At 37.5% G+C, this 27,937-nt stretch overlaps 1 protein-coding gene across 2 annotated transcripts; it reads right to left on the reverse strand.

Annotated features, from left to right (window-relative positions):
- Positions 1-8,110: 8,110 nt before the first annotated feature.
- Positions 8,111-27,935, reverse strand: LOC103814334 (cytochrome P450 27C1). 2 transcript variants are annotated; one of them, XM_009087871.4, is made up of 9 exons: positions 27,344-27,935; positions 22,578-22,768; positions 20,752-20,951; positions 18,724-18,933; positions 17,295-17,458; positions 14,612-14,778; positions 13,780-13,858; positions 12,916-13,119; positions 8,111-10,481 (listed from the first exon to the last, which is right to left on the reverse strand). In XM_009087871.4, the coding sequence occupies exons 1-9, from the start codon at positions 27,665-27,667 to the stop codon at positions 10,365-10,367; spliced, it is 1,656 nt and encodes a 551-aa protein (XP_009086119.2). In that variant the 5' UTR covers positions 27,668-27,935; the 3' UTR covers positions 8,111-10,364. The 2 variants fall into 2 exon arrangements, with proteins under 2 accessions (XP_009086119.2, XP_030097741.1); XM_030241881.2 differs by having other exon boundaries at positions 22,578-22,695; positions 27,344-27,440.
- Positions 27,936-27,937: the final 2 nt, after the last annotated feature.

Consider the following 27,937-nt stretch of genomic DNA (forward strand, 5'->3'; position numbering starts at 1 on the left):
AAGGGAGATGAACTGTTCACCTGTTTACAATTAAACATATGCTTAAATGCTCACTGCCATGGAGTCTATTATTTTATAGCTTAGGTACAATTTATTCCCTTCATTGCACAAATTGTTGTTCCAGCTATTTTTTTTTATTATTATCAGTATTCCTGTTTTGCCAGTTTTGTCCATCTGGGAGCAGGATGCTTTCTTTATAATTAGAAGAGTGATTGCAAAGAGTGATTTCAGCAATGTATCCATTTACTTATTTTTTATTTTTTCTGACTTGAACCTTTTAATTGTAGTTCATGTGTTTAAAAGTACAAGCTGGGTTAATCAAAATCTTCCCTGCTACTGATGGCAAAATCTTTCATAATACAATTCATTTAAATAAAATTATTGTAACATAACAGCAGAAGTGGTTTCTACTGTTCATGGAACTAGAAGTATATATTCTCTCTTCCAATTACACAGAAGATTAAAAGCAAGTTAAATTGATTTTTGTTTCTTTTCAGCAAGGAGTTCTGATTTTAAGTGTATAATTACAGTTTACAGAAAATATTTAGTAGAGTTCAGTTAATTAAATGTTTATGGAAAACATAAATATGTCATTATTGGATTCTTTAAATTCTTATATTTGTACTAAATAATATTTGCAGTAAACTATTTTAAGAACTCTAAAACCCTTTTCCAAGTACTCCTATGATGTGAAATGGGTCTATTTCAATCACAAGTTCTTGTAGCATTCAAAGCTGAAGTTCAGGTATTAGACAACCTGGTTGTTTGGATCAGTAGTTCTGTTCTGACTCTGGCTGTAACACTCCAGGTCAGTTGGCCTCACTCCCTGCCAGCACCACTCTCTTGCTTCAGTGATGTCAGCTGAAGGACTAATTTAAGACAGTAAATCCAATGTCTTGAAAACAACAAATTGTACTAAATATATTATGCAGCAAAATCTAATCAAGTTCTAACTCCAGCCTTGCCCACCTTTTTCTTTCCCTTGCAGATCATGCATTCTTCTGGGACAGCATTCCAGAAGAGTTTGTAAAGGTGACTTCTGTTTTTTTTGTCCTGATAACATTGTCAGGGATAAGTTGGTTATCAATTTCACCATTATCTAGTTTGCCTTAGAATGCCTTCCTGACTGACTATAATCTCTTGCAAACTCTCTCTTTGTTCTCCCACAGGAAGGTGCAGGGAAGAATCAGGAAGTTTCTACCATAAAAATAATAGATAAGAACTTGCTGATTACATATTCTGTCCTTTAAAACAAGAGCAACATGAAAAAACTTTGATTTAAAAATAGTGTCCAAAGGTGTTCTCTCCCACACTTCTCAGACACTCAGTTCCTGTTTGAATCTCTCTGTTGTCTTTTATGAGAAACAGAAGATGATGCCCAAGTTACTCTTCTCATGCTCTAAACACACAAAATAAACCAACAAAAAACCCTAATATTATAGCACTGGGAAGGCTCCAAAGCTGAGAGCTTTGCCTGTCTAGTCCAGACTCACATGTTCAGAAACAGGGAGAGGCAGGAAATAAAATGGCATTAAAACTTTGTCTCATGTCTCACTGAAGACTGTCCTGTGATTGCAAGCTTGCTTGAATTCTAGGGCATTATTAGGTGTTCATGATGTGCCTTACTGGAACCTCCAAATTTTGGCAGATTTTTCAAAATTCAGAGTGTATTTCTTTTCCATCCACATACCTGTTTGGGTGCTTGATACAGATGCATATAACTTTTTTTTTTTCTCTGCCTGAGTGGATTTAGCCATTACAAAGTGATCTTTGGCCCTGAATTTGTGACAGATTAGCTACCCTTCACTATTAAATGAAGTGAGTGAAGAATGGCAATAGTCTGTAAGCTTTGCACAAATATATTTCCAAGAAGCTCATGAAAATTTCTGTGTAGCCTATTGTGCAGGAAAAGAAGGGATTTAGCAAATATGAAATAATTTTGGTTTTACTTTTTCGTTATCATCAATCAGCAAGGAACAGGCAAGTGAATCGTGTGCTTCCTTTGGAAAATATTCTGAGAATTCTGGAAGCCTTCAACTATTTATTAAAATATCTAAAAAAATCAGAAATAATTATATACTCAAATGGACTCAGTTTATACTCAGTTTATCCCCATCTATAGCTACAGTAGAGCACATGGGCCAACTGGTGGAATCACATAACACAAAGGATATCATATCACCAGGATACCACATCAACAGCACAAACTGTCACTGAAATGCAGGAGGTATTTGATATTTTCTATCAAACACACATCCACAAGGTTCCACACTTGTGATAACCATGCCAGGTGGATTATGTAATGCTAACAGTTGTCCCAGTTGCAATGTCTTCCTCCTTGCTTCCCTTTACCAAGAGCCTCATTTTATTTCCTTGGCAACAAAATAGGATTACTTATTCACTGCACAATACTTACAAGAGCCATCTCTCCTTCAATCACTGCAAGTTTTCTATCAATTCAAATCTTTGCAGTTTTCAAAATTATCCAACTCTTTACTTTTGAGGTTTGGGATTTGATTTTTCAGAAAATAAGGATGATAATTTTCCAGTCTAGGCAAATCCTCTTTTCTGCACATACCTAAAAAAAATTGGATACAATTTATTCATACAATCTATTCTATTTAATAGTTACTGACATTTATAATTATGTTTTCCTAGACCTGGATCAGAATAAAATGCAGCACAGGGGAATGTTAAAAAAATTATTCTTACCTGTAACAACTCAGTCATTTCCAGAGTTCTATCAACTCTGTAAAAAGGTTTTCATAAAGATTCAGCAAAAAACAGTGAAGGCCTCAAATAGTTAGAATTAGTTAGAATTGATATATTTCTCTTCCCAAATTATGTGACATTTTAATGTATCATTCAGTGCTGTGACATCCTCAAGTTTCCCTGCCAAGTTTAGCAGAGAATATTCACAGTCCTAAAGCAAGCATCCTCTACAGTTGAATGAGTCAAAGCCATGTGTATACAGTTATCAGGGTCATCAGCATGTAGAAGAATAAACATACATTTCAAGCTTTGTTTCCAAACTATATTTTGAAACATGGCAACATTATCAGATAAATGAACCAAATGTAGTAAATTGTGAAAAATTTTCTTAACATGCCACTGCACAAGTGATGAAAATACATGTTATTTCTACTACTGTACTCTGAAAGACAAAGCATGAGTCTGGAAATGTTGCAGCACCTGAGCATCTTTACTAGGAATTTTTCAATACAGAATGTTCCCTCAAAACTCTACCTTTTGGAATTACATGAATAGGTGTCCAGGCAGGAAAAAAAGTCATAATCTGAATCACAAAAATGAAAACCAAAGAAGGGGAGGGGGAATTAAACCATCACTTCAACATTTTCAAATATTTTAAGGAATTCACAGCCTTGAGTCACAAGCTAAGGAAAGACAAAATGTGACACCTCTCTCGGACATGGAGGTAAAGGTAAATTTATTATATATGTTGCTGAAATGTGCTGCTTGTAAAGCAAGCTTCTATTTGCTGTTTGGTAGCAAATAGAAACCCAAAAGGCCACTATTAACAGAGAGCAGTATTTTTGGTCTAAATAACAGCAGTGAGCTACATCACAGCAAAACACAGCAAACTGCCTGGATAGGAATAATCATACACAGCATTATCCTCTGGCTGTATGTGTGCTGTCAGATCTTCTGAGGTCTTAGATTTAAAACAACCAACCAAACAAACAAGAATATCCCTTCCTAGCAAGGCACCATGATCCAGATTTACCAAGTCTTACACAGTAAACACTTAGAAGCAACCCTACATTCCCTAGACAGAGCAACAAATAGGTACAATCCACTTGCAGATCCTACCATCCCTGCACCAACTCATAGCCTCAGAAGGGTGTGGTAAACATCCCTCTCTCCAGTCAAATTGTCCAACATTAAACTTCCAAACTCTAGATGTCAAGTACATGATGATAACCAATAAAGAGAGTGCTTCCATTTGTTGCCTAAAGACATCTAAAAATAATGAGCTCTTTTCTCCTCTCTTTTTTCTTATCACTGTGCAGTTACATAATAGTCATAGAAGTAAAGCAAAGGCCTGGGAAGATTTTCTCCTCTGAGAAGTAGCCAATTCAATGGAAAAGCCTGGGGACCCTGACCTAACACAGCATCTGGGAAATAAAAGGGTATTCCCCATCCGCTATATGTTTTTCTGTAATTTAATTCATTTTAATTTTACATTAATTGATATTTCATCATTTCTCATGGCAGAAAATCATCATTAGTATTTTCTGTTCCAGTAGAAAAAGGACAATGTGCTATTATTTGTAATTATTTTCTAGCCAAATAATAGCATAAATTTCATTTGGTGTTGCCTATAGTATTGTGTGGTGGAATGCCAACATCAAAAATAGTAATGAAAGTACTTAATACCAAATTATACACCAACACAATTGCAGTAATTACAAGCAGTACTCTTGCATTCCAATGTGACCCAGAATTGTGACAGATTAAAAACATTAATCTCTACCTATGCATTTGCCAATGAAGCTTTGTCAGCCAAGATGAGGCAGAAAGAGGAATTCAACACAATGAAACTGTTCAGTGTGGGCCTAAAATTTACAGCCTTGAAAACATCCAAACATTACAGACATCTGCTCTGGTGGAGCAGCATGGCTGTATTAGATCTTTCCTGCCTCAATTTAATCTGACATAACCAGTGGATGGAGAAGTGAAGCCATTCCCTGCAGAGGTGATGATTGATCTCTGCATCACTGGATGACTTAGAAAGATTTGCCAGCTGAGATTTATGTCTCAGAAATCTGCAAAGTTGGGATGTTTTGTAACCATTTTAAAAATACAATGTAGGATAGAGGTGAGACAAATGGCTGCCCACACTTCCTGGAGCTGTTATCTATTTATATTGCAAAACTAAGCTGACTAGCAACCAGTGCATGATTACTTCTTGGATGAATTTGGTGCCTTCATTCTTTGTGGAAAGAAATGCATGTTATTTCATACAACTTCATCTGAAAATAACAGGTGTTTGGTAAAGTTGTCATGATTACTATGCATTTATTATTTATGAATTTGTGACCATAAGAGAAGCATCTATAAATGTGACAGTCGTTAGGAAAATTAGAAATACTGATTGCCTTTTCAGTGGTATCTTCTTAGATGAAGATGGTTAGCCAAGTCCCTCCAGATATGTGTAACTTCTTCCCTGCATACCTTTCTGATTCTCTAATCCACTAGACTGGGATGAGACTGTCTCTGCATTATTTGGGAATCTTCAAGCAAATTCAAGTGTTCACCCCGACTCCACAAAGGAGACAAAGAGCTTCAGGAGTTGAGCTGCTGAAAGTGAGAAAGACTTGTCCAAATGTTTCTTATCCCATACTTAACTGTGGTGGCAAACATTCTCTTGCAGTCCTTTATCCCCTAGACATTTCTTTCCAAAATCCCTGACACTAGCCTTCCTTTTGTCGACTAAAGTGGGCTGCTTCAGTGAGTTTACACTTCAATGTAATTGTTTCCCAACTAGATAAACATTTGACAGCAAACACTGTTTAAAACATTGCCAAGATTGCTACAACACCCTCTAAATAGTGTCAGATGGTCTCCTGTTTACTGCAATGTTTACTGCAGTAGTGTCTGAAACACACAAATATCCCCCTCAATTACTTCCTGTCTCCTTTACTCTTATCTCACCCAGACTGTGATCTCTTCAGAGTAAGAACTGGCTTTTTTTTGAATTTTGCAGGATAACAGGTAGAGTGTCAAAGCTCAATGATTAACAAACTGTTAAAGACAAATCTCAGCAGGAGCCATACAGGACTACAGAGGCTGGATTTTCTCTGACAAAACTTTTCCCATAATAAACTTTGGACATGTTCTACTTTTTCCCACATGCAAATTCCCATTTTGAGTGACATGCGAAAGATGAACAGAAATTGAGAATGTTTAATGGACAGGGGCAAAGAGACTTTGTCAAACAAGTGTAATCAAACTCCTCTGTCTTTAAGAAGCCATAATAAGTACATTGCTCTTAGCTATATATATATATGTATATATTGTTTTCTTTTTTTCCCCCATAGATACATAATCGCAGACTTTCACTAAGGAATCCTAAAAAGGCAGCACCACCTAGTGGCACCAAAACTACAGTGTAGCATTTTCAGTGGTTTCCTGAAAATCTGTTTGGAGACACAGGGGAAACTCAGCTGAAATTATTTTTGAAATACCCACATGACATTGACATATTGTCGTCTTTTTTTCCTAGCAAGAACATGAATAAATATTTGCAAGCTCTTAGCGCATATATATATATATATATATATATATATATATGCACACACACACTTGTTTTCTGTTGTAAGTACCTTTTGAAAAGGAAAAGGGAAGTAAACACATGCATTAATCACAGCAGATAAAATATTTTTCTTTTTATTGTACATATATATATATATATATATATATATATATATTTTTAAAAGATCAGGTACCAAAATAATTACTACTCACAGCTTTCCATCCAACTTTATTATTTACCTATTGCATGTGTAAGGTTTAGATGAAAACCTACACAGGAATAAGAAATACCTGGCAACTTTGGACCGATTCCCAAATATTTTCCAGCAGACATTCCAGGGAACTATAATTTATCTTGCTTCAATAAATACAGTCCATCAGTGTGGCTTTCCCACTCCTCCCTTCCCAGTCCCAAGTACCAGCACAGCTCTTCTGTTCCTAGCTCCAAACACACTCCCAGTGCCTACTTCTCTCCTGTCACAGCTGCCGGGCATCCTACTCTCCATCTTCACAGCAATGTCACAGCAGGGTTATTTAAGAAGCTGCTAAGTTTCATTCACCACTGGCATACAATGTTGCTGGTGCTGTCACTATTTCACCACTGACCTCCTAGATTCCTTCCTTGCCTACAAGAGAGTATGGGAAAATAGAGAACAAACTGACTGAATAGGGTAATTCTAGTTAAACACTCTATGGAATGCTTTGTCATTTCATGATTAGGGGTATTTTTTTTTTCAGTCTTCCCCATGTCTCACAATTATTTCATTCTGAACTCTCATTCTCCTGATAGTTTGAAACCTTCCACACCAGTTTATTTAGTCATTGTTTCTGGTGATACTTGTTTTGAACAGGCATTGTCCTTTACCTTAAGGAGTAAAGAGCTTAACCTGAAGTATTTGTAGAAAAGATTTATGTCCTCTTACAATATTCTCTTTTCTAGACTAATTACATGAATTTTTTGAGGACAAATTTAGTCTCTTGCTGACATCCATGTTTCCACTACCTGTTATCTAATCCAACTGGAAAGAGCAAAATCAACTCAGCAGTTTTGTGTCCAACAAAACAAGTTCTCCTAAGCCCATGGTTACATAGCTTCCAGATGTGCCAGGGCTACATCTGCCAGCAAACCACAGGGAGGCAGAGCAAAAACCACTGTAGTATAACTATCCTCATCTGTCCAAATCAAACTCCACCTTTCTTGAACAGTTAAGCACACTGTGTTACAGCAGTTAAGAAGAACTATCTCTGATAGAAGTTGGGGAAGAATAGGTCAGACTGCATCTCATACATTGTAAGCTGTATTTCTCATTATTCCCACATTCTTGCACTTTCTAGTCACCTGTGATTATCTAGGTCTTCCTCCACATATTACTTTTTCAAGTGGTGAGCTCCTCAAATAAATTATTTTTATTTCCTACATACATATATTTTGCTATTAAATTCCAGCCCATTTCTATTACATTCTCCATTGTTTTTGTTTTGCTTTGATTTTCATACTTTATGCCTTTTTTCTTTATATCTTTAATACTCATCTGTGTATTAAGCAATTAATCAAAACATTAATTAGAATCAATCCTTGGGTATTTCTTGGATAACTTTGCCAGTACCTTTCCTCCACAATGACAGTACTCTTAATATAATGTTATTTCCCCTTTTGCCAAGTCATTACAAACCCTAAATTCTAGTAAGAATCCCCCTTTTTTCTAGCTGAACTATTACTTTTCTATGGAGTAGTGAATCTTGCAGTTCAATACAACTTAAAGACCTGAGGCTGCTAAAGAAAAATGCAAATATAAATAGTAATTAAAATAAGAACAAAGCCTTGTAATTTCAGTATAAATATTTTATTATGTATAAAAGACAACTTACATGGATAGGTGCTCTATTAGAACAAAAAAAATGGCTGTTTTCATTAAAATATTCAAATGCTATAAAAAGCATTTTAGAATGTCTCTTCCATCTTCTGCACTGACATTTTACTCAGGGACCCATACCAAGCAGCAAATGTACTGCAACATAGCAGTGGCTGGTGTTTCTAATGATGCTATGACAAAACTAAAGGAAGGCACCATATGGCATCCAAATTTGGATTCAAGGCAAGAGCTCCTTATCTCCAAGTCAATAAAACCAGGCAGAGTTATGGAGACAAATACTCAGTCCATAGACTTTTAAACAGATTTTGCAAAACATCTCCTTTGGGATGTCAGCTGGCTCTGGCAAATACAAATTTCTTCATTTGATTTAAGATGGAGACAATTGAAAATAACAATGGGAAAGGGAAAAAAAGAAAAAAAAGAGAAGATGGAATAATTGAGAGCCTTGGAAAAATCAGAAGGCAGGCTTGTTCAAAGAAAATACTCCCAACAGAATACCTGGTTTTCTTACAGTACACATGTATGCTCAACACAAGAATAATATTTTAAAGTCCTTATGTAGGCATTTAATCCTCTACTAGATCAGATTTTTTGTTCAGTGTTATTATTTTGAATATGAGATCCATACAGAGGAGATTTTGTTTTTCTTTAGTCTAAACCTTGAAAAGGCACCACAAAAAGGAATTAAAATGCTTTAACAGTGTGACTGTAGTAGTAGGCAATGTGAAATTTCGTGTACACCATTAAAACTACAGAGTTTTTAAATTTCTAACCAGTATTTGGCTTCCAAAGACTAGACAATCAAAGAAAAATTTTGTCATTTTAAAAAACAAGTTGCAAAACTTTTGCTAAGTTTATTTAGCTGGAGCGTTTATGATTGTCAGTATGTAAACTACCTCCCAAAAAACAGTCAGAGCCTGACATGTAAACAGTTAACTATATATAATTACATATGTACCATAGTAGGATATGCAGGTTTGAACGTTGTTCAAGGCATAATGGGGATGCAGGGTGCAAGGTTTCTCTCAAAAACAGGAATGTAAGGTTAGTGCAGTGATACTAAAGTTATCCAAAGTACCGTGCAAGGGAGAGTTTTCTGTTGGCTGTCATAGGAAAAGTAATCATAATTAAAAAAAAAAACCAACCAACCAAACAAAACGACCCCCAAAAGGTCAAACCCAAACTTCCAGGTGTCCACTCTTTCTGTTAGGCACCAGATAGTAAACAAACTTCTCTGAATACTTCAGTAGTCACATTTCTATCCAACAGAACTCTGTATTTGGCTATGGGTTCAGCAAGTTAAAATGGGAAGATTCCAGTTCTTACTGTTGAAGAACAGTAAAATTTACTGTTTCCAGTTCTTAGTGTTGAAGAACAGAATAAAGTCAAAAGTAGTATTATAATTAAATGATAAAAATGTAACAACTACTTTCTTTTAATATTTACATTTGAGTTTGGCATATTAGCTAGAACAATGAAAGTGGCTTGTGCTTTGGTGATGAGAACAATGCCTGGCTTCAAACTCTCCAATGTGGTATTTAAACTTTCATTTTTAGGACTTTTATTTTTTTAAAACTATATAAAAACATTTTATGGGGATTATGTTTAGATAAATTTGTATATGTTCTGTATTTCAAGTCTAAACAACTTGACATAAGTTGTATTTTTTCTATCCTTACTTTTCATATTACTGGAATTTTTTTTAATACATGCAGAGTAAATATTTTTACATATTAAAAAATTATTTCATAATTTCATTGTTACGTGGAAACTTTTAAAAAACACACACTGGAGGACAGGAAAATATAAACTTATACATGCAGTTAATTTCCACATATCATAAAATAATCCCCTTGCTCTCAAATGCAGTCATCGAGTAGCAGCGAGACAAAACCACTGAATGATACTGACATGTCTGAATTTACTTCTGGTTGGCTTTTTTCAATGAATGTGCTGTTATTACAAAGAATTCTCCCAGATAAAAGGAAATTCCCAGTGCAAGAAGGAATCTTTTTGGTTTGTATTTTCATATGTGTAATTAACTGTTACAGGAGAGGTAATTGCTCTTATGTACTGCTAGAACTAAGGCAGAACATAATACTTCATGATATTGTCAAATACCTACAAACCAGAGAACAAGCATGTTTTAAACTTCCACAAAATGCAAACCTCTTTCCATGAAAATTGTAAAAGTACTTCCAAAATATTTGAGTTTCACTTCCTGTCAGAAAATCTGACGTTGATGGAGTTTCCAGGAGTCAAAAGTCCATGAGTTTTGGCATGAACTGGTTCCGTTTTGGGAGAAATTTTGATTTCAAAATTCTGAAGTAGCTGTGAACATAAACAGGACAAATATTATAAAAACTGCAAAATTACCAATGAAGAGTAGCCTTTAAACAAGAGAACATAACAGACTGTCACAAGCAAAATTTGTGTTGCCAGTTTGGCAGAGTTTATGTGCTATGATTCCCATCCAGGAAAAAAAGAGGTGTTACAAGGTAAAGATTATAATTCAAAATCTTCCTCCTCTGATGGAGGGAGGACTGAGCAAGTCCTTTCTGAAGAAATCCCACAGATTAAACAGTCTGAACTATCAAAGAAAGTAAGGTCTCTTCCAAAGTTTGTGAGGTTCCCCTCTATGTGTTTTTGATTTCACTTCCTTTAATATCAATCAATATGTGAAATTAAGAGGGCTGTAGGAATCCAAATCCCATCAGACTCATTTTTCTGAATGAAGAATACTTCAGCTGTCTACTTTTACACTTTCAAGAGGCAAATACTGCAACATCCTTAACTTTTCCTAATAATAAATCTCAAACACTTTTTTCTATAAATTAAGTAATTTTCCCTTATTCTTTCTCTAATATGACTGATAACCAATGCATTATTTTCCTATACATGACTACATTTTTCAGTGTCAGATGTTGGACGAGGCTTTTACTCAATTTTCCTTTTTAAAATCCCTCTTGTTAATATCTTTGTCTTCCAAATTTCCTTCAATTTGGCTATATTGTCCTTAAAATGCAGTGCATGGGGATGGCTGGTTATTGTTGCTAAGTGAGGACTCATCAGTGTTTGGCAAGACTGAGTTTTTTAGTAATTTAGTAATTTAGCTAAATTTTAGTAATTTAGCTCCCCTTTCTGACATACCAAATGCTTGCTAATGCTCCTAATGTTATCTAGAATCACATTGCCTTGTCAGAATTGAATGATTTTTTACTATATCACTCCAGTCTGTTCCTATAGTGCTAATATTACTCCGACAATTGTTCATAACTTTGTATTTATGTATTTATTTCTACTCAACGGCACTAACTTGCAACTGTCATTAATTAATAACTTTGTGTTGCTTCATAATTCTATATTCACATCCCCTGATTTTAAATTAATTCCCATCAGCTTGGTATCCCATGCAAATTGTAAAACTACTCTCTAAGTAATCCATCACTTACACTGTTAATGAAAATAACAGCCTAAATCTAATGCAGAACAGCTTTTACAGAATTTTAATTAAATGCTTTTCCAGTTCAACAGCAATTACTCTATAGCTACTGCCTTCAGCTATTTCCTTTTTCCAACCAGCTGTGGATGCATTTTATGGGCATTTCCATCTGGAAAAAATTCTATTAATTTAATTGAGAGCAAAAACATAAAGGACGTGTGAAAATACTTCCTGAAGTCAGAGTTTACTTTTACATTACTTACTTTATACCCCCACATGAGGTAAGTGATCAAGTCAAAGAAAGAGATTAGATTGGTCTGAAACAATTTTTCTTTGATGAGTTCCATGTGTTTCTAATTTTAACTCACTTAAGTATCATCTCTGTGTTTGTAAATAGGTTGTGTGCTGTTTTGCTCTACTTTCTTTCCAGAAAACAAAGCAGGTTCTCAATTGCTTCCATGAGCCTCCTTTTAAAAAAGATGGAAGTATATTTGTTTTACCAAGCCCCCTGGGAGCTCTCTCACTCTCAGCTCCAAAAGACAGGCACTAACTGATCCGAGATTGCTCTACAAGTTTACTGAACGAAATTCAAAGACAAATTCAATCAAGCTTTCCTTTGAATACATAAAATGGATCTAAATATTTTTATAGTTAATTACTATAAATAGTTACAAATCTTCACTATTTGATTGCAAATCTGTACTCATTATTTGAGCTATAGGCTGTCTTGTAAATGACAAAAAATGTAGCAGCTGTTGGGAACGTTTTCTTTATGATATGAACCAATCAAAACCAATATATCACAATAAGTAATATTTATATAACTATAAATTATGCATATCTAAAATGAGAATGAGTTAGAAGAACCAGAAGAGACAGAAAAGCCCAGAACACAGAAAAATTCTACTGTTTGTCATCACACTGTGATGAGTACAAGGATATAAAATCTATTTTCCATCTTTGTAAGTTCTGAATTCTTCTAAATTAAACACAGAAACTGAGCAGGTAAACATTTTAATAGACATTAAGAAAGATTTCTGATTTGCTTACAAAAGCCTTTTGTACCAAATCTATATATTTCCTTAACAAACTTACCTTTAGTTTTACATCCTGTGTACCATACCATCTGCAATGTAGTTTAGGTACTATGCTATATTTCAAGCATGATTATTTTTAATTTTTTAAGTCTTTGCAGCATGAGTTCATTAGACAACACTCCAAAACAAAGGTTTCGAGCACTGTAGGATACCCAGAAATGGCATACGTAAAAACAAAATAATACCAATTCACTTTCTTCTTGAAATGCTGTCACATAGCTCTAACCTGAATCAGTGCAAGATGGATTTCCAGCTCTGCAATTCTTTTTCCTATACAGCTTCTAATGCCATAACCAAAGGGGATGGAGCCAAAGTTGTCTACTCTGTCCAAGTTATCTTTCCTCAGCCAGCGCTCAGGTCGGAACTCATTTGCCACTGAGAAATTTTCTTCGCTGTATGAAGTAGCATAATGACAAAGTGCCAGCTGGGTCTGAGGAAACAAATGATATTTATATTTAGCTAGCTCCAACACACATAACAAAATTTAAAAGCATTTGCAATTACTGAAATTTCTGCAATAAGAGGTGATAAAACTTAAGCAACTCTGAGTAATTCTAAAGACAAAAGAAAAAAAAAATCAAATCCCTTTTTCAATTGGTGAAAGGAAATAATTTTCAAATTGTTTTCAATGTTGCTGCATATATTAGAGAAGATGCAGTGGGGAAGGAGATGGGAACAATTTACAAGTTTGGGAATTGTTTCATGAGATTGCTATGAGAAAAGGAGAAGCTTTCCACAAAGGGAATTAACAGACAAAGAACTGGAAAACTGCAAGAATAATGAAATTCATGCTTTTTAAATTGAATTGTACCATTACACTGATATGTTATTAATAGAATCCACCCTCAAGAATATTAAGAAGTCATGATGATAAATTTCATTTGCATAAGCACCCAAATAAAAATATAAAAACAACAGCAACAAGTCAATCATAAAATCTACTCGTGGCATATAAATGGGTATTACTGAAATACTTTCCTCTTAATGCTTGAAATCTTTCAAAATCAATGAAGTGCATATATGTTGGAGCAGATCATATTTCATTTGAAAAAATAAACTGTTCTCTGCAGAGGACTGCAACAGAACCTACCCCTTTAGGTATCAAGTATCCTCCAATGATCAAGTCTTTTTGGGTCACTCTTCCATTTCCTGGCAATACTGGATATAACCTAGTGAGAAATATTTATCTGAAGTTCAACAGTAATAACTAACACAATTTTTAAAATGTTTAGATTCCAGTTTGCATTCACAAATATGCAGGATGAATGCCATATTCATTCACATCAAAAATGTTTTTCAGGAGTACAGAACACCTTGGAGTTTCAAAGACCTTGAATCGTCTGTGAGAATATGACCATCATCTGAGAACAGTTATTTATTAGTAACTGAAGGTTGAGCTATTTGGTCTATGCATTTATTTGCTTTATACATGTCCAAGCATGAAGGTAGGTGGAGACATTTTAGCACTACTGGTAAAGCTGAAAATGCCTTATTGATGCCTTCTCTAAAATCTTCTTACTTCCCTCACCTTATGATGAACACTAAAAAAACCCCAGGTCTGTGACATGCCTTAAATTTAAATAAAAAAGCTTAAAATTATTGAAGTGGGACTGCAAAGTACCAGAGTGGGGAGGAGGTTGTTATATTTTATCATACAGACTAAAGGGAAAAATCAAGTTTTCTATTCCCTACCTTAATACACGTCCTACATTTGTGATACCACTTCTCCCATACTGAGAAATATTAAACATTATATAATCTATCTTATTCATTGCTTGAGCATCCTTGGACACAATACTGCTGAAATAAATAAAAGTAGAAGCAGCAAATTGCACTAGCAACAATAAACTACAAATGCTAAAATGGACTCAAAATTCATTAGAATAACATGGAATTAAATCTTTTAGTTGTCTGCTACTTACCTCAAGGTTTCTTTCAGGACAGCTCTAATCAAAGGCAATTTTGGGACATCATGAGCCACAGGAACTTGATCTTTTCTCAGTTTATTGACTATTTCCTCATAAACACGTTGCTGCACCTCTGGGTGCTTTGCCAACAAGTATATTGCCCAGGACAAAGTGAAAGAAGTCTATGGAAAAACCACAATCATCAAGCCAAACAAGATGACATTAATAATAATTTCAAGCCAAGAAAAACAATCAGCTTTCAACTATGTGTTTTATATGTTTAAAGTTATGAAACAGGCTGGCAATGATTCGCATCTGGATTCAATGGGAGGTTGCCAGACATTGCCATCCCCTCCTTCATCCCATTCCATCTAAAAGTCCACCACACATCAAAACAACCCCTGCTGTTTTTTTCCCAGAGAAATATAAAAAGCAACAGACAAACCAAATGCAAACCCAACTATGTGAGCAATATTGAAACATAAACACTCTAAACAGCAATGGATTAAGTTAGCTCATAGTTTTCAATATGCTTTTCACCTTTCCTTCCAACAAAAACACTGTGATAAGATAAGAAAATTCTTCCCAGAACATTTCCAACCCCTTTTAAGCATATGGTGGTCCCCCCATAGCATCCACATGACAGAATTGATATCATCACTGCTAAGATTATACTTTATCCTTTTGGTAAGCAATGCTGCACCACTATCATTTAAAAATATTTTGTGTGAAGAAGAAACAGAACACAAGGCAGAACATAATTCAACTTTGAGCACAAGAGGATTTAAAGAAGCCCATCATCTAACTTTTTTCACCACAGCTGGATAAAAAATCAGTTTGTGGAAAGGTCTTATTTTGGTCTTAATTTTAAGATCAATTTAGAATGCAAATTCATCATGATGGTGACCTTTTATGTCTTGTCTTCAAACAGGAGTATAGTGCTTCAAGTACCATTCTCATAAGCTTTTCTTTATTTTCTTGCAATATGGAATGGCTGTGCCTTTTACAATGCAACCCAGTTCTATTCCACTCAAAGGAGCTGGCAATTGTGCAGAACTTCTCTGATTAAACAGTGTTCCTTCCCTGTTTTCCAGTTCCTTCATAACTTCTTAAAAATTAGGGCTGTTCCAGGAACAGACAAAATGCTTTGTAGTCAACAACTGCCTCACAATTCTGTTGAAAGCTTTTATAATCCTCAAAATCTCTTTCAGTTTCTGTGATAAATTGAGATCTGAATTGACAGCAGTAGGAAAAAAAAGATTATTTCAATTTTTGTTCTGTACTTGAAAATGAGGAAGTCAGAAGTATAGTCCTCTCAGAAAAAGACTGTTGCCAGCTGAGAAAGCAGAATCAAATGGAAAGGGAAATTCTTGTTGGCATGAACATTGTCCTTTTATTTTAATGAAAAATGTCACACACTAAAAATGGAAAATTAACGGTCTGAAAGATTAGAAAATAAATAGGATTAATAACTGTGTTTTACTTAAGAACCAACATCAAAAAGCTCTGCAAATTCATAAGCCCTTGGGACATTTAACCAGTGGAGTAATACTCAGCACATAAAGAAGTTTTACATATGCTCCTTGTTGTGGAATTCAAAAGTGATTGCTGTTGGGTTTTTTTTTTTTTTTCTTTAGAAACCTTACAAACTTTCTTAAGCCAAAAAAAATCCGAATTCAATTATCCTGAGATTTTTTCTTTAAGACCTTTTTAATTTTTTACTTATTTTAAACCTTTTTAGTATAAGACTATTTAAGCCCTACATAGCACTTCTTTATCAAATTAATATAATTTCTTTTAAAAATTCGTTCAGTAACAATCATTTATAGTAGAAATGTTCACTGATAGTCTAAATAACTCTGCATACGTTTTACATACAATAACTCATCTTTCTTTTTCTTATTCTTCCAATGGTCATGCTACAGTCAGTACTGAGCTACACTGATTTCATATGCCAGGAATGAGAGGGGAAGATACAGACATGACATTAATGTTTCTTTGAATGTATGGCAAATCAGAAGAATAAGGAATGAGAGACACTTGAAACATGTTCCTAGGTGTGTTGGATACACCAGCCCCACTAATCCTGAGCCTTTACCACAGCTCTCTGCCCCAGCCTGACTCTATGTTGCCAGCACAGGCAGGGGTAGAGTGAACTTGTGCCTTATCCACGTCATTTCTGGCCTAACATCCCCCCAGTGATGGATTCCAGCAGAAAAAAGATATCTGATCCATAATGTGTGTCCTAGTTGATTTAATTAACCATACATGAAAATCCTTTACCAAACTCTACATATGAATTTATTGATCAATTTTTTTCACCCTAACTTTCAGCTAATCTTTCTAGTGTGCTCTGCCTAAAGTAGCACAAACACCGACCTGATAAGCAAACTAGTAAAAGAAAATGTATGAAATACAAGCTGAATGAAAAGACAATTGCTATTTTACCTGTTTAATAAACTGTGGAACAGACTGCCAACTGATGGGTTCCTGTAAACCACAGCTAGATCAGAACACTGATTTCATTCCAGTGGAGAGATTACACACTACAGGAAGTATTTTGTATCACTTTAAAGGCCTCATAGCTTAAATGTGTTAAAATTACATCTCATGAGCAATGTAACCCCCCTGAAGAGAGCTGCCAGTGATCCTGGTGTACAAAAACAACTACACACAAGAAAAATGGTAACAAGCTTACTGTGTCCACTCCTGCCAGAAGCATTTCAGTCATGTTGGCATAGATCTCTTCCAAAGTAAGTTCCTTACTCACTAGGAGGTGTGTAAGTAACCCACCATTCACTACTTCTCCTTGGTCCAGCTGAGACTGAATAGCCTTCAATTTGTTGTCAACATGGATTTGACCTTTGGGATTCAAAAAAATTGTTAAGCCTCCATTTTTATTTTTCTGCTTCTTCCATTCAGTAATCACATTTCTCACACTACACTGCACATCCAGGGGGAAAAAAAATCTTTTTTCTTAAAGGAAAAATCCTAGAGGGGTTGTGGAGGTCCTTAGGTACTCATGGCAAGGAAAGATTGAGCTGACAGGAACCTCGGTATCTCACAGCATGAGAATGCTGAGCCCAAAAGAAGGATACAAAAGACTTCAGTGCCCTTCCTTGAGGGAAGCTCGAGGCCAAGTTTTATGCCCACCTGGCTTGTCTCCTGGTGACTCTGTAAGAAGTGGTGGACTCTGCAGAGCATGCTGCAGCTCAGCAGAGAGGCTGCTGCAAGATGCTAGCAGCAACCAGAAGGTCAAAGCCACAAAACTTAATGACTTGGAAGAGAAAGATGAGAACCATCAAGTGATAACAAAAATACAAAAACTTGAGTGAATGTCACGCTGAGCAATTTCACCCACAGTTCCATGAATACTCTAGTGACTGCAAACAGCATCTGTGGTCAAGCAAGGGATTTAAGAAGAGAAAAACTCCTCCAAAAGTTAATGGCTCAGAGAATGAGCTTACAAAAAATGAAAATGCATGCAGCTTTCTAATACTTGAGAGAGAAAAAAGGTTCAAGTTTTTTTAGAACATTAAAAAAATAAAATTGCAAAGACAACTCCTTCTTCCTACTTACATAAAAACTGATTCATAAAGTAGCCTGGAATGTTTTATTTACCAAAAAAAACCATATTGTAGTACATCAGTGTACTTCAATGTCAACTTATTCACTTGTATATATATAAATAAACTTTACAAAGTGTTTAATTAATTGCCAGAGTCTAGTTTATTAACTTTTTAGTCAGTTTTAGTGGTGATTATGTCAGGGTGCTTAATTAAAATTTTGCTGAAGCCGACAAAACTACCCTCATTAAAACTGAAGTGGCTTAAGACAAAACTTTGGCAAAGCACTTGGACCTGGAATGACAAGTGAGTCCTGAAAGAGATTAGGATAAATAAAGAAAGAGCAGTATAAAAAAGGGGAGTTTTGAAATGTACTGCTAAAGTTCTTTTTCAGTAGAATATTTTTTAAAACAGTTCCCCTGGCCAGTCTGCATTTAATATGAAACTTACTTCTGCCACAATGTCTTCTTATAATTTTAGAAGAGAAATGCAGCTTGTCCTGTTCAAACACACACAGAACCTGCAGAAATACAGCTGAACTTTTCTACTACTAAATCTTACTAAATTTGAAGAGTCCATCCCAGGATCTGCAGAACTCTCTCCAGGGTTTTGGAATAAGTGGACGAAGCCATTTGGGAATAGCACCTGCATACATAGTGGTCTTAAACATGCTAAACATCAATTCCAGAGCTTCAATATATTCAACAGTCTGCTGTGGGATGTTGTTTTCCAGGCAGCCCAACCGGCATTCGTACAGAATAGTGGCCACACCTGCACATAAAAAAATGAAATAATTGTCTATACACATGAATTAATATATATTAATAATTTAAGGAATTAACTAGCATTAAATGGAACTACTTTACAACAATTTATTATTATTATTATTATTATTATTATTGTTGTTGTTGTTGTTGTTGTTGTTGTTGTTATTGTTATTATTATTATTATTACTACTACTACTACTACTACTTCTTCAGTTGGGGAATAGATAAAAAAGAAATTCAAACCACAGTAGAAGAGCCCAGCTAAACATTGCAGCAAGAGAATAGCTGCTATGTCAATAATGCTCAGCATGAGAAGACAGTCAGGAATTCCACCAGAAGTAGACTCCAGCCTGTTGGCTGTGTTTTGCACTGCACTGTGAATCCTGAGCCTGCCCTGTTGGCTTCTGAACACTCAGAGACACAGAGTCCAAAGACATTTCTGATAACTGCTGACAAAGGGAGAGTTCTACCACTGGCTGTGTCTGTCATCAGCTGGTAGCAAATCAATACTGAGTCTATGTAAATGGCTAAAAAGCTTGCATTCCAGACAATGCTTTTACTGCACACATCATTCTCCACCCAGATCTAAAAAGCATCAAATGTGACACTGTTGCAAGTGACAATATTGACTGTCTCTTGTTCTGACTTGCTGTAATTTTCACTGATCTTTTTCTGCAGTTCTGCAGGCATTATCTTTACTGACAAAAATAATTTTAAAATTTGGTTATTTTCAACTCACTCCTCCTTTCCTAATTTTCCTCCCTGGGAAGATATTTTTCTGCATCTTTTCTTTCTTTTGTGCCTCTTTCAGAAATTGCTAGTTCTTATACATCCTCTCACTGCTTACATGGTCTTCAAAGAAATCTTATGTATTGATTATCTGAACATTTACAGCATAAGTTAAATAAACAGCAAGTCATATAGAAAATAAGTGTGTGCCAGGCACAAGTTATAAATGAAAAACTAAAAGAATGTGAAGAATTTAAACTAACCCATCAGTTACAGTGAATCTGTAAGCTCACAGTTTGAAATTCCATAAACTGGTAGTTAAATGCCATTTTTAGACACTATTAATGTGAAACAGACCAAGCAGGCAGCCAGCAATTTGACACAAAGTGAGCAATCTGGATAATCTTCAAATTCCAAATTACTCAGCTGCCTGTCAGCAAAGAGTACCAATGTTTTTAATAGGCATTACATATAACAAGATGGGGTTGTATGCAGTCAGTTAAAGAAATACATAAAATATGTATCACCATGAGATTTCTATAAGAACACAGGAAATGCCATACAGGCTCAGGCCACGGTTTCCTTCAGCATTCCCTCATTAATGATAGCCAGTGGCAGATGATCTTAAGGCAGGCATAGCAATCCCATAGTTGGCATCTGTAGGCAGGGAAAAGCAGTATTTTTTCCCACATTAAGCTATGAACTGAATTTAGATACATCATTCCAATTCCTCATTGGAATTTGGCTGGTATATCGTCAAATTAACATGTCTTAGAAGTCACCTGTTAGAAAGTCAGCACCCTTATCCCTGAGAAACCATTAGAGAAATATAGAGTACTAAGACTGTTCAAGACCTTGACTGAACATTTTACCTGTACACCAGCATTTCCATGGGAATTGCTCCTTAATACAAGGACTCTACAAAGGAATTCTACTGATACCCACTGCAGTAGCTAGGAAGACACATAAATGCAGAATGTCAAACTTCCTTTTTCAGATTAATCACATCGGGGCACAGTCATCTGACAGAAATTCCTAACCACAACCACACTGCTTTACATCCATTTTCTCTACAGATCCAGCCTGGGCTTACCTTCCATTGAATACTTGAAGAAAAGGTTGTTAACATTGGTCACTGTTTCCCCATCCTCCTCTTGACTTCTGAGGGTGTGGATTCTTTTAATTAAGTCTGTGATAACTTCATTGACTCCTTCAGAATAAACAGCCACATCTTTGGGTTTCAGAATTTTTTGCCTCAGTACACTTCTCATTTTTAGCCACTGCTCCCCCTCCCTAGAAGAAATTATTAATAAAGTCAATACATGGTTTCCCTAACAATCATCAGCTGAGTAAGAGCTCTGCAACCAAACTGTTTGCAATTTTTCATGTCAAATGAAAGCAATTAGTAAAAGGAAAATTATAATAATGTATGTTTTGTATTGTGCTCCTACAATTTTATTCTGCTCCTACAATTATATTCTGTATTATTGCGTGTCCTCATTACATTTCAGTGTTGCAACCTGTATCTTAAGGTATAAGTCAATCTCTGGGTTGAGAGACAAAACTTGCCCACTCAGTGATCTGAATTTGATGAGTGTCCCTACGTTAGTCTGTTAATAGTAGCTAATGCAAGAAATTAGTAAAATATTCTATTAAAATTACTTTAAATAAACATTTGAATGGGTAGTCTGCAAAACTGCTTTTTCAGAGAACCAGTACTTAATTACCAAATAAAGGTCTCACATTCACATCTGACAAATCAACAACTTGAGCTGGTACCATGAATTCTGTTACTGATACATCACTTTCAGCTGTCCCAGTTCTAAACCTACAAAGTAATAAGGGAGCAGAACTACCTGTAGAGAAACAACTTACAGCTACACATTCTGCTTTATCTGAGCTATGCATAGAAACCTTGATGCTGAAGACTAAAACTGTAGTATTTATGTGCTCTGTATGAGCAGAGTATCTGGGAACAGTGGTTCCAGGGATACCTTTCAATTCCTTGTGAAAACGGACAATTATCTTTTATGTGTTTATTTTAAATTGTTATATTTCCCATTACTTTTTTTTTTACCTGGAGCAATGCCACTGCAAGGCACAGAAACTTATCATCCAGCAGAAGAATTTGGTCTCTTTAACAGATATTTCCTGAGTCTCCTGATTTAAGATCTCTTTTCACTAAGTATCAAGGAACTGTTAGTTTGAGTCTCAACTGCAGCTTAAGATTTGAGTCTGCAATGCAATACATAAAGCCTTTTGCTACCATGAAAAACAGACTGTCCATGACTCAGGAAATTAATTTCCCTCTAAATAAACATCCTATGTCAGTGGGGACTGTGAGTAGTTCCCAGTGGCAATTAACCACACCCACATGCGCTGCCAGGTTATGCAAGCTGTACAGACAGATAGCTCCTCTGGAATCAGCCAGATTCCAAAATATCTGTCTGGGGATGCACTACAGTGTGAACTGACCATTCTTTACATTAGTCTACTGAGGGGGCACTTCAGCGAACAATAAAGCCAAAACCAATCTGAGCCAACAATTCTAGATGGAACAGTCTAGAACTGATGCAATAAACCCACATTCATGCAGTGCAGTGCCAAAGCTAGTAAGCTCTGTTCTGTAAAACTGCTTGCAGGTAAGTGAGTCAGTTCAAACTCCAGTTGATACACACTCCTAAAGAATGTCTTCTTGCAAAGTATCTCACTCCACACTCAACTACACATCATTCCCATCCCTTTGAAACCTCATGGCAGGACAAATTCACAGCATTCACCACAAATACTTCTCCCCACTAGACACAAACATTTCCCCACACAGAAAAGCCGGATTTCCCAGATGACCTGTACAGTCCTTCAGAAAACCACTAAACTTGCCCAAGAAAACAAGGAAAGTGAAGGGCTGACCACACTTACGCAGAAATGAGCCCCGTGGCTCTCCCCCGTAAATCTCTGTACTCCTGCCAGGATTCCATGTTGGCTCTTTGTGGTGCTCTGCCTTCTGCTCGGAGCACTTGAGCAACCATGTCTCGATCTGCAATGGATACAACAAACTGGGGACCAAAGTGAGACTTGAAGATCTTTCCATATTCCTGAGTGTGTTTTTGCTACAGCATCACCAACAAAGAGAAACAGAAGTCAAGTATTACTAAGGAAAACTGTGACAAAAGCAAACTGACAATTTGTTATACACAAACTCTCACATCTAGAATTTGATCCCCAGCCTTCCAGTCAAGGAACAGTTTGAAATGTCAGGAGAAGCATGTAAGCATTACTGTGAAATATTCACAAGGAAAACAGAGAGGTCACACAGTTCAGGACCCTGACTGGAAAGACCCAAAGCTCTAAGGCACAGAGTGTGAGTGAAACCAAACGCTGAGAAGATGAAAGGACTTCAAAACACATCCCTTCAGATCAAACAGGTTAGAAAGAATGTCTGCAAAAATGAAAAGCATGGGAGCATATAGGGTTAAATTACCAGTATAATACAAAGATATCTTCTGTGAATAACTACTTACTCTACCATTTAATTGCTTATAAAGAAGCTATGTGTAAGTTTCTCACACCTAACCAAGAATAATGACAGTGCAACAGCCTAGTGAAAAACTGCATTTTGGAACAGATTGGTCAGCAGTAAACTTGAGAAAGACATATGCTAATTCTGCAAAAGAAAGGAAAAGGTGGCATCTTTTTTTTCAAGTGGGGTTTATTAAGTGGTTGATCCACAAATCATGTGATTCAGGCTGGAGAAAAATAAAAGGATTGGAAATTAACAAAGAGAAAACATTAAGCTGTGCATATATATTAAAACAAACAAACAAAACCAACCCAAACAGTTTTCTAGTAAGATTGCACTATCAGTGTCCCATGAAATCTTACTGATTATTTCAAATAAATTTCGTTCTGACATGGTCATGAAGTGAAATTCTCAACTCTTACAAATTCACTTGGAGTTGAGGTACATCCTCATTTCAGAGGGGGGAAAACCCTTCCCCTCCCCCCTCCCAAACTGCAAAGCAGTTATTAAAAAGATATTATTAAGGCTCTAAAAACCAATTCTAAAGCCTGTATTTCTGGTTAAAGTATTAAGACAAGTTAAACTGACCAAAGTTTAACTTTGACACATTACCTACATTCTAATCCAAAGACATCTGCACACAGAGTTATGCTGATTATAAACCAAAGATGGTTGACACCAACTGCACTTGTGAAAATCTAGTATTGACCCAAGATTAATTTATGTGAAATATATTTAATTCAATCTTAGTTACAGAGATGAATTGTTTAATTGCCAACAATAAGTTAAAGACACATGAATCACTCTTCAGAATATGATACCAAGTACAGTTAAAAAAATGTAATTCTTTTTGTCTAGTTTCCAAATAAAACATGAGTTGTGCAATTGTGGTCTTTGCCTGTCACCTCTTAACTACTTTTGGAACACAATGGCCAACTTAAAGGTCTCCCACAACAATATTCTTACCATTTTCAAAAATCAGCATCTAGATTCATATGAGACACATGTATTAGTCATCCTGATGAGGGAAATGCTACAGCAGGAACTCAATTGTCATTTCTGTGTGGTCTGCTCCTAACCAACACCACAGACAGAGCAATGTAGGAACAAGCTCTCCCAAAATCCCAAGATCTCTTGCCTTAGAAATACTTTAGGGATACTGATCTTGGAGATAATAACTTTTGAGAGTATGTGTCTTGAAAGGAAAGCATAAGTTGGGAAAGGAGCGTGGCAAGGAGAATTCGGTGGAGTGAGGGGAATACAGGCCATCAGTCACAGAAAAATAGGTTCAACAAATTTTGGTATTTATGAAGCGGTTTATTTTTTCAATGATGGTGAGGTTTATACGGGACAACAAACTTCAACAGAAAATAAATCAAGTGACAAGCTATCCAATCAAATAAATAAAATACTAGTTTTAAACCAGAAATGGACAGGGACAAAGTATTTGGACATCCTTTTCTTTCAATAGACTGAATGCCATTCTATCAACTTCATGTATAAAAAAATGCCCAGGATTTCTATTTCAATATTTTCTATCACAACATGGGTTTTTCTTTCCCTTGTTTCAGACCTTGAAAATGTTCCACTTGAGTGCCTCACATACCGCTCTCACACCAGTCATTCTTTCACACACGGTAAATTCAAACTGCCAGCATCCAAATCCCTCCCTCCTCACCTTTCTTTTCTTTATCCTCGCACAGCACTGATGAGACAAAAGAGATCCAACCCCATCAAATTAAAAATACTTTCCCTTTGTCATAATTGCTGTAGGCATTACTACTTTGGCCAGAACTAGCTGGAATCATGTTACTGAGAACAGAACCTCCTTTGTGAAAAGGCTCTCAGCTTCCCTACCCCTTCTGCATATAGCGCACAAATATTTGTGTGCACCAAAGGACATCGTTTAAGAAGCTGTGCTGGTTACCAAAGGGTTTGGGATTAATTCATTCCTGATGTTCACTGTATTGTTAAATTTAACAGAATGTTTAATTCCTGCTTGCATTCTACGTGTAGGCAAAGAGGTTATCCTGTGATTCTTGAGACTCTAGGCAGACTAAAAACTAGTATTATATGGCAACTTCTCTTTATCCTTCCTCACACTTTTCTTTCTAGGAACAGAATTCACTAAAGAAGAAAATACCCATATCAGCTAGTCATAGTGAAAAGGATACATTATTTAGGATGTCTTAATGTTCTTTTTTATATTTTGAATAATTTTCACTGTTTTGACAGTGAAAGAACTTGAAACCAATGGTAGCATCTTTTTTAGTGTTATGAAACTATGATGAGTACCTCTCAAATTCTGTACACCACGACAGAGGAAAAAAAGAAACAGAACGAAACAAAGAGCTTTAGTTGTCTTCACCTTACATGTGCATGTCTTAGTAAGCAAGAAATCAAGCTGAGCAATTAATCATTAGCAATCTAGTTTGGGTGCCATGGAATACAGCATACATCCTAACATTTCTTCTTAAAAATCTAAATGGTAAATATAAGGAAGCTGGACAAAACTGAGCAGCTTATGTGATTCTTGATTTTTCTGTCTCCTGCCTCTTCCTGGTGTTTTTAGGCCCTTTGTAAATCTTAACTTTCAAGTTTTGATCCTCATACCATTAAAGTTCGGGTTTCTTTACTTTCCCTTTTCTATTTTTATTTTCCTTTCTCTCTCTTCTTTCTTTCTGAAATTTCAATAATTTTCAGACAGCAAACCTCTTGGGATTTGTGAATTTCTGACTGTGAATTTCTTTCTAGCGATTTGGGAAAGGTCACTAAGAAAAGCAAAACAAAAAATGCCCCGTTTGAGGTATTCCCAACAAGATGTGTACTGCCGGTGGAAAGCTTATGGATCCACAGCTGCAAAAGAGTGAAACACGCAGCTTTAGTCCCTTACACACAAAGCGCTTCCTATAGAATCGCTTGGACTACACGGGGAAAGGGCCCCAGGAGATGCACTGTGACTTTTCAGGAATGAAACCCACATGTTTGGCCAAGCAACCAAAAGAATTCATCTCTGGATAGCGACAGCCTTACGGTAAGAGTGCTGCCCATGGCAGCATCCCTGAGGCGCTGCACAAAGATCCTTGTCTCACAGCTCCCGCAGGGATAACGCGCCTCGCCCACCCTCACCAGGTGCGCCCGACGGAGGGGACGCGCCGCGGCCCGCGGGACTCCACAGCAGCGGAGGTGCCCACACCGGAGAACGCTGCTCAAGCCCCACCCGGTTCGCTTGGCCGCCTCCGCCCGCTCCAGCACCGCCACACGCCAGGTGACAGGAGCCGCTCTCGGCCCGCCCTCCCTCCTTCCCTTCCCTCCCCTCCCCTCACGCCGCCATCCGGCCCCGCTTCCCGCCACCCGCTCCCCTCCCCCGCGCCAATGTGGCGGCCGGGGAGGGGGCGGCAGGGCCGGCCGCGCCAGTCGCCACCACTCGCGGGCCTGTCCCTGGCCCCCCGGCGAGTTCGAACCGCCCGCCTCCCGCCACAGGGACGGGGCCGGCCGCCGGGGGCCGGCCAGCGCTGACGGAAGCGAGGCTAGGCGCATCTACCGCTCCCTCAGGGCACCGAGATAGGCAGAGTGTATTTATGTAAGGGGAGGCCGGGGAAGGAGAGACAAAATGGTCTCTGAGCACGGCGGAGCCGGCCTGAGGGAAGGGCAGCGGCCGCGGCAGGGCTGGGGCGGCCCCGGGCGCCGGCACAGCCTCACCGCATGGGTGGGTGTTGCAGTCCAAGAGTCCAGGGAAGCCCACGTTTCCCAGCCCTGCCCGCCAAAAAAAAACAACCCTCTGGCAAGCTTGTGAAACAGCCCAGTTAAAAAAAAAAAAAAAAAAAAAAAAAAGTGTTTTTTTTTTTTTCTCCCTTCTTTCAGCTTGAGGCACCTCCCCAGCGGTTCAAAACGCGCACAAAGATGCGCGGGGAGCGCTTGCGGGCGCTGGGGAATCGGGATCGTGGCATCCCCCGCAAAACAAAACTGCCGGAGCCTCCGGTGCTGCGGGAACTGGAGCTGGGATTCTCTGAAACCCGGCTCTCCCCTGCGGGAAGGCGGCGCGGCGATGCCCAGCTGCAGTACTGCTCGCCCGGCGATTCACCGGCGCTTTACCAGGGGAGGAAAGGAAAGGTTTAAGTAACCCCTGCGTGATTAAAGCGTTAAGTACCCGAGGGAGCTGTACCTGGATTTCATGAATGCGGCCGAAGCCGTCCTTCCAGAAGAACTCGTAGAGGTTGTAGAGGGTGTTGGGTCCGGGCATTTCGTGCAGGCTCTTCACCCTGCCCAGGCGGCGCGGGGGGGGCTCCAGCAGCTCCGCTCCGCGCCCCTCGCCTTTGTTCCCCGCCGCTGCCCGCGGGCCGCTCCGCACCTCCAGGGACTGGCTGCTGCACAGCCGCGGCTGCCCGGGAAACCTGCTGCTGGCTAAAAGCGCCTGGTAAAAGTAAGTCCTCTCACATTCAAGTGTCTGCTTGCATTTCATCGTCAAAACTCTGGTGAAGAAGGACATGTCTTTTAATTTCAGAAGGGTCCACTTTGCTCCTGCAGCTGCTTTTTATTTGGTTGCTCTTTCTTCAGTGCCTGCTTTAACTTGTACAAGCAGCACTTCTCCAAACTCTTACTGCATGAGCATCAGTTTACACAGACCATTATTTAACGCTCCCTCCCCTAGGGCTGGAAAAGGGGGGTGGGTCTGGGATGAGACTTGAATAGAACGAACCTATTATTTTGTATAATTCAAATCAGATAAATTTACCCATTATACATGCAGCCAAAGTCC

This window comes from Serinus canaria, chromosome 7 (assembly GCF_022539315.1).
Source record: "Serinus canaria isolate serCan28SL12 chromosome 7, serCan2020, whole genome shotgun sequence".
NCBI lineage: Eukaryota > Metazoa > Chordata > Aves > Passeriformes > Fringillidae > Serinus > Serinus canaria.

What these genes read in the sequence shown, in the direction of transcription:
- LOC103814334 (XM_009087871.4), bottom strand. Translation starts at nt 27,667, where the DNA reads ATGTCCTTCTTCACCAGAGTTTTGACGATGAAATGCAAGCAGACACTT. An exon ending in GCCGCATTCATGAAATCCAG is followed by an intron (nt 22,769 to 27,343) that starts GTACAGCTCCCT and finishes GTGATGCTGTAG; the next exon opens with CAAAAACACACTCAGGAATA. An exon ending in TCCATCTTGCACTGATTCAG is followed by an intron (nt 10,482 to 12,915) that starts GTTAGAGCTATG and finishes TTATGTTCACAG; the next exon opens with CTACTTCAGAATTTTGAAAT.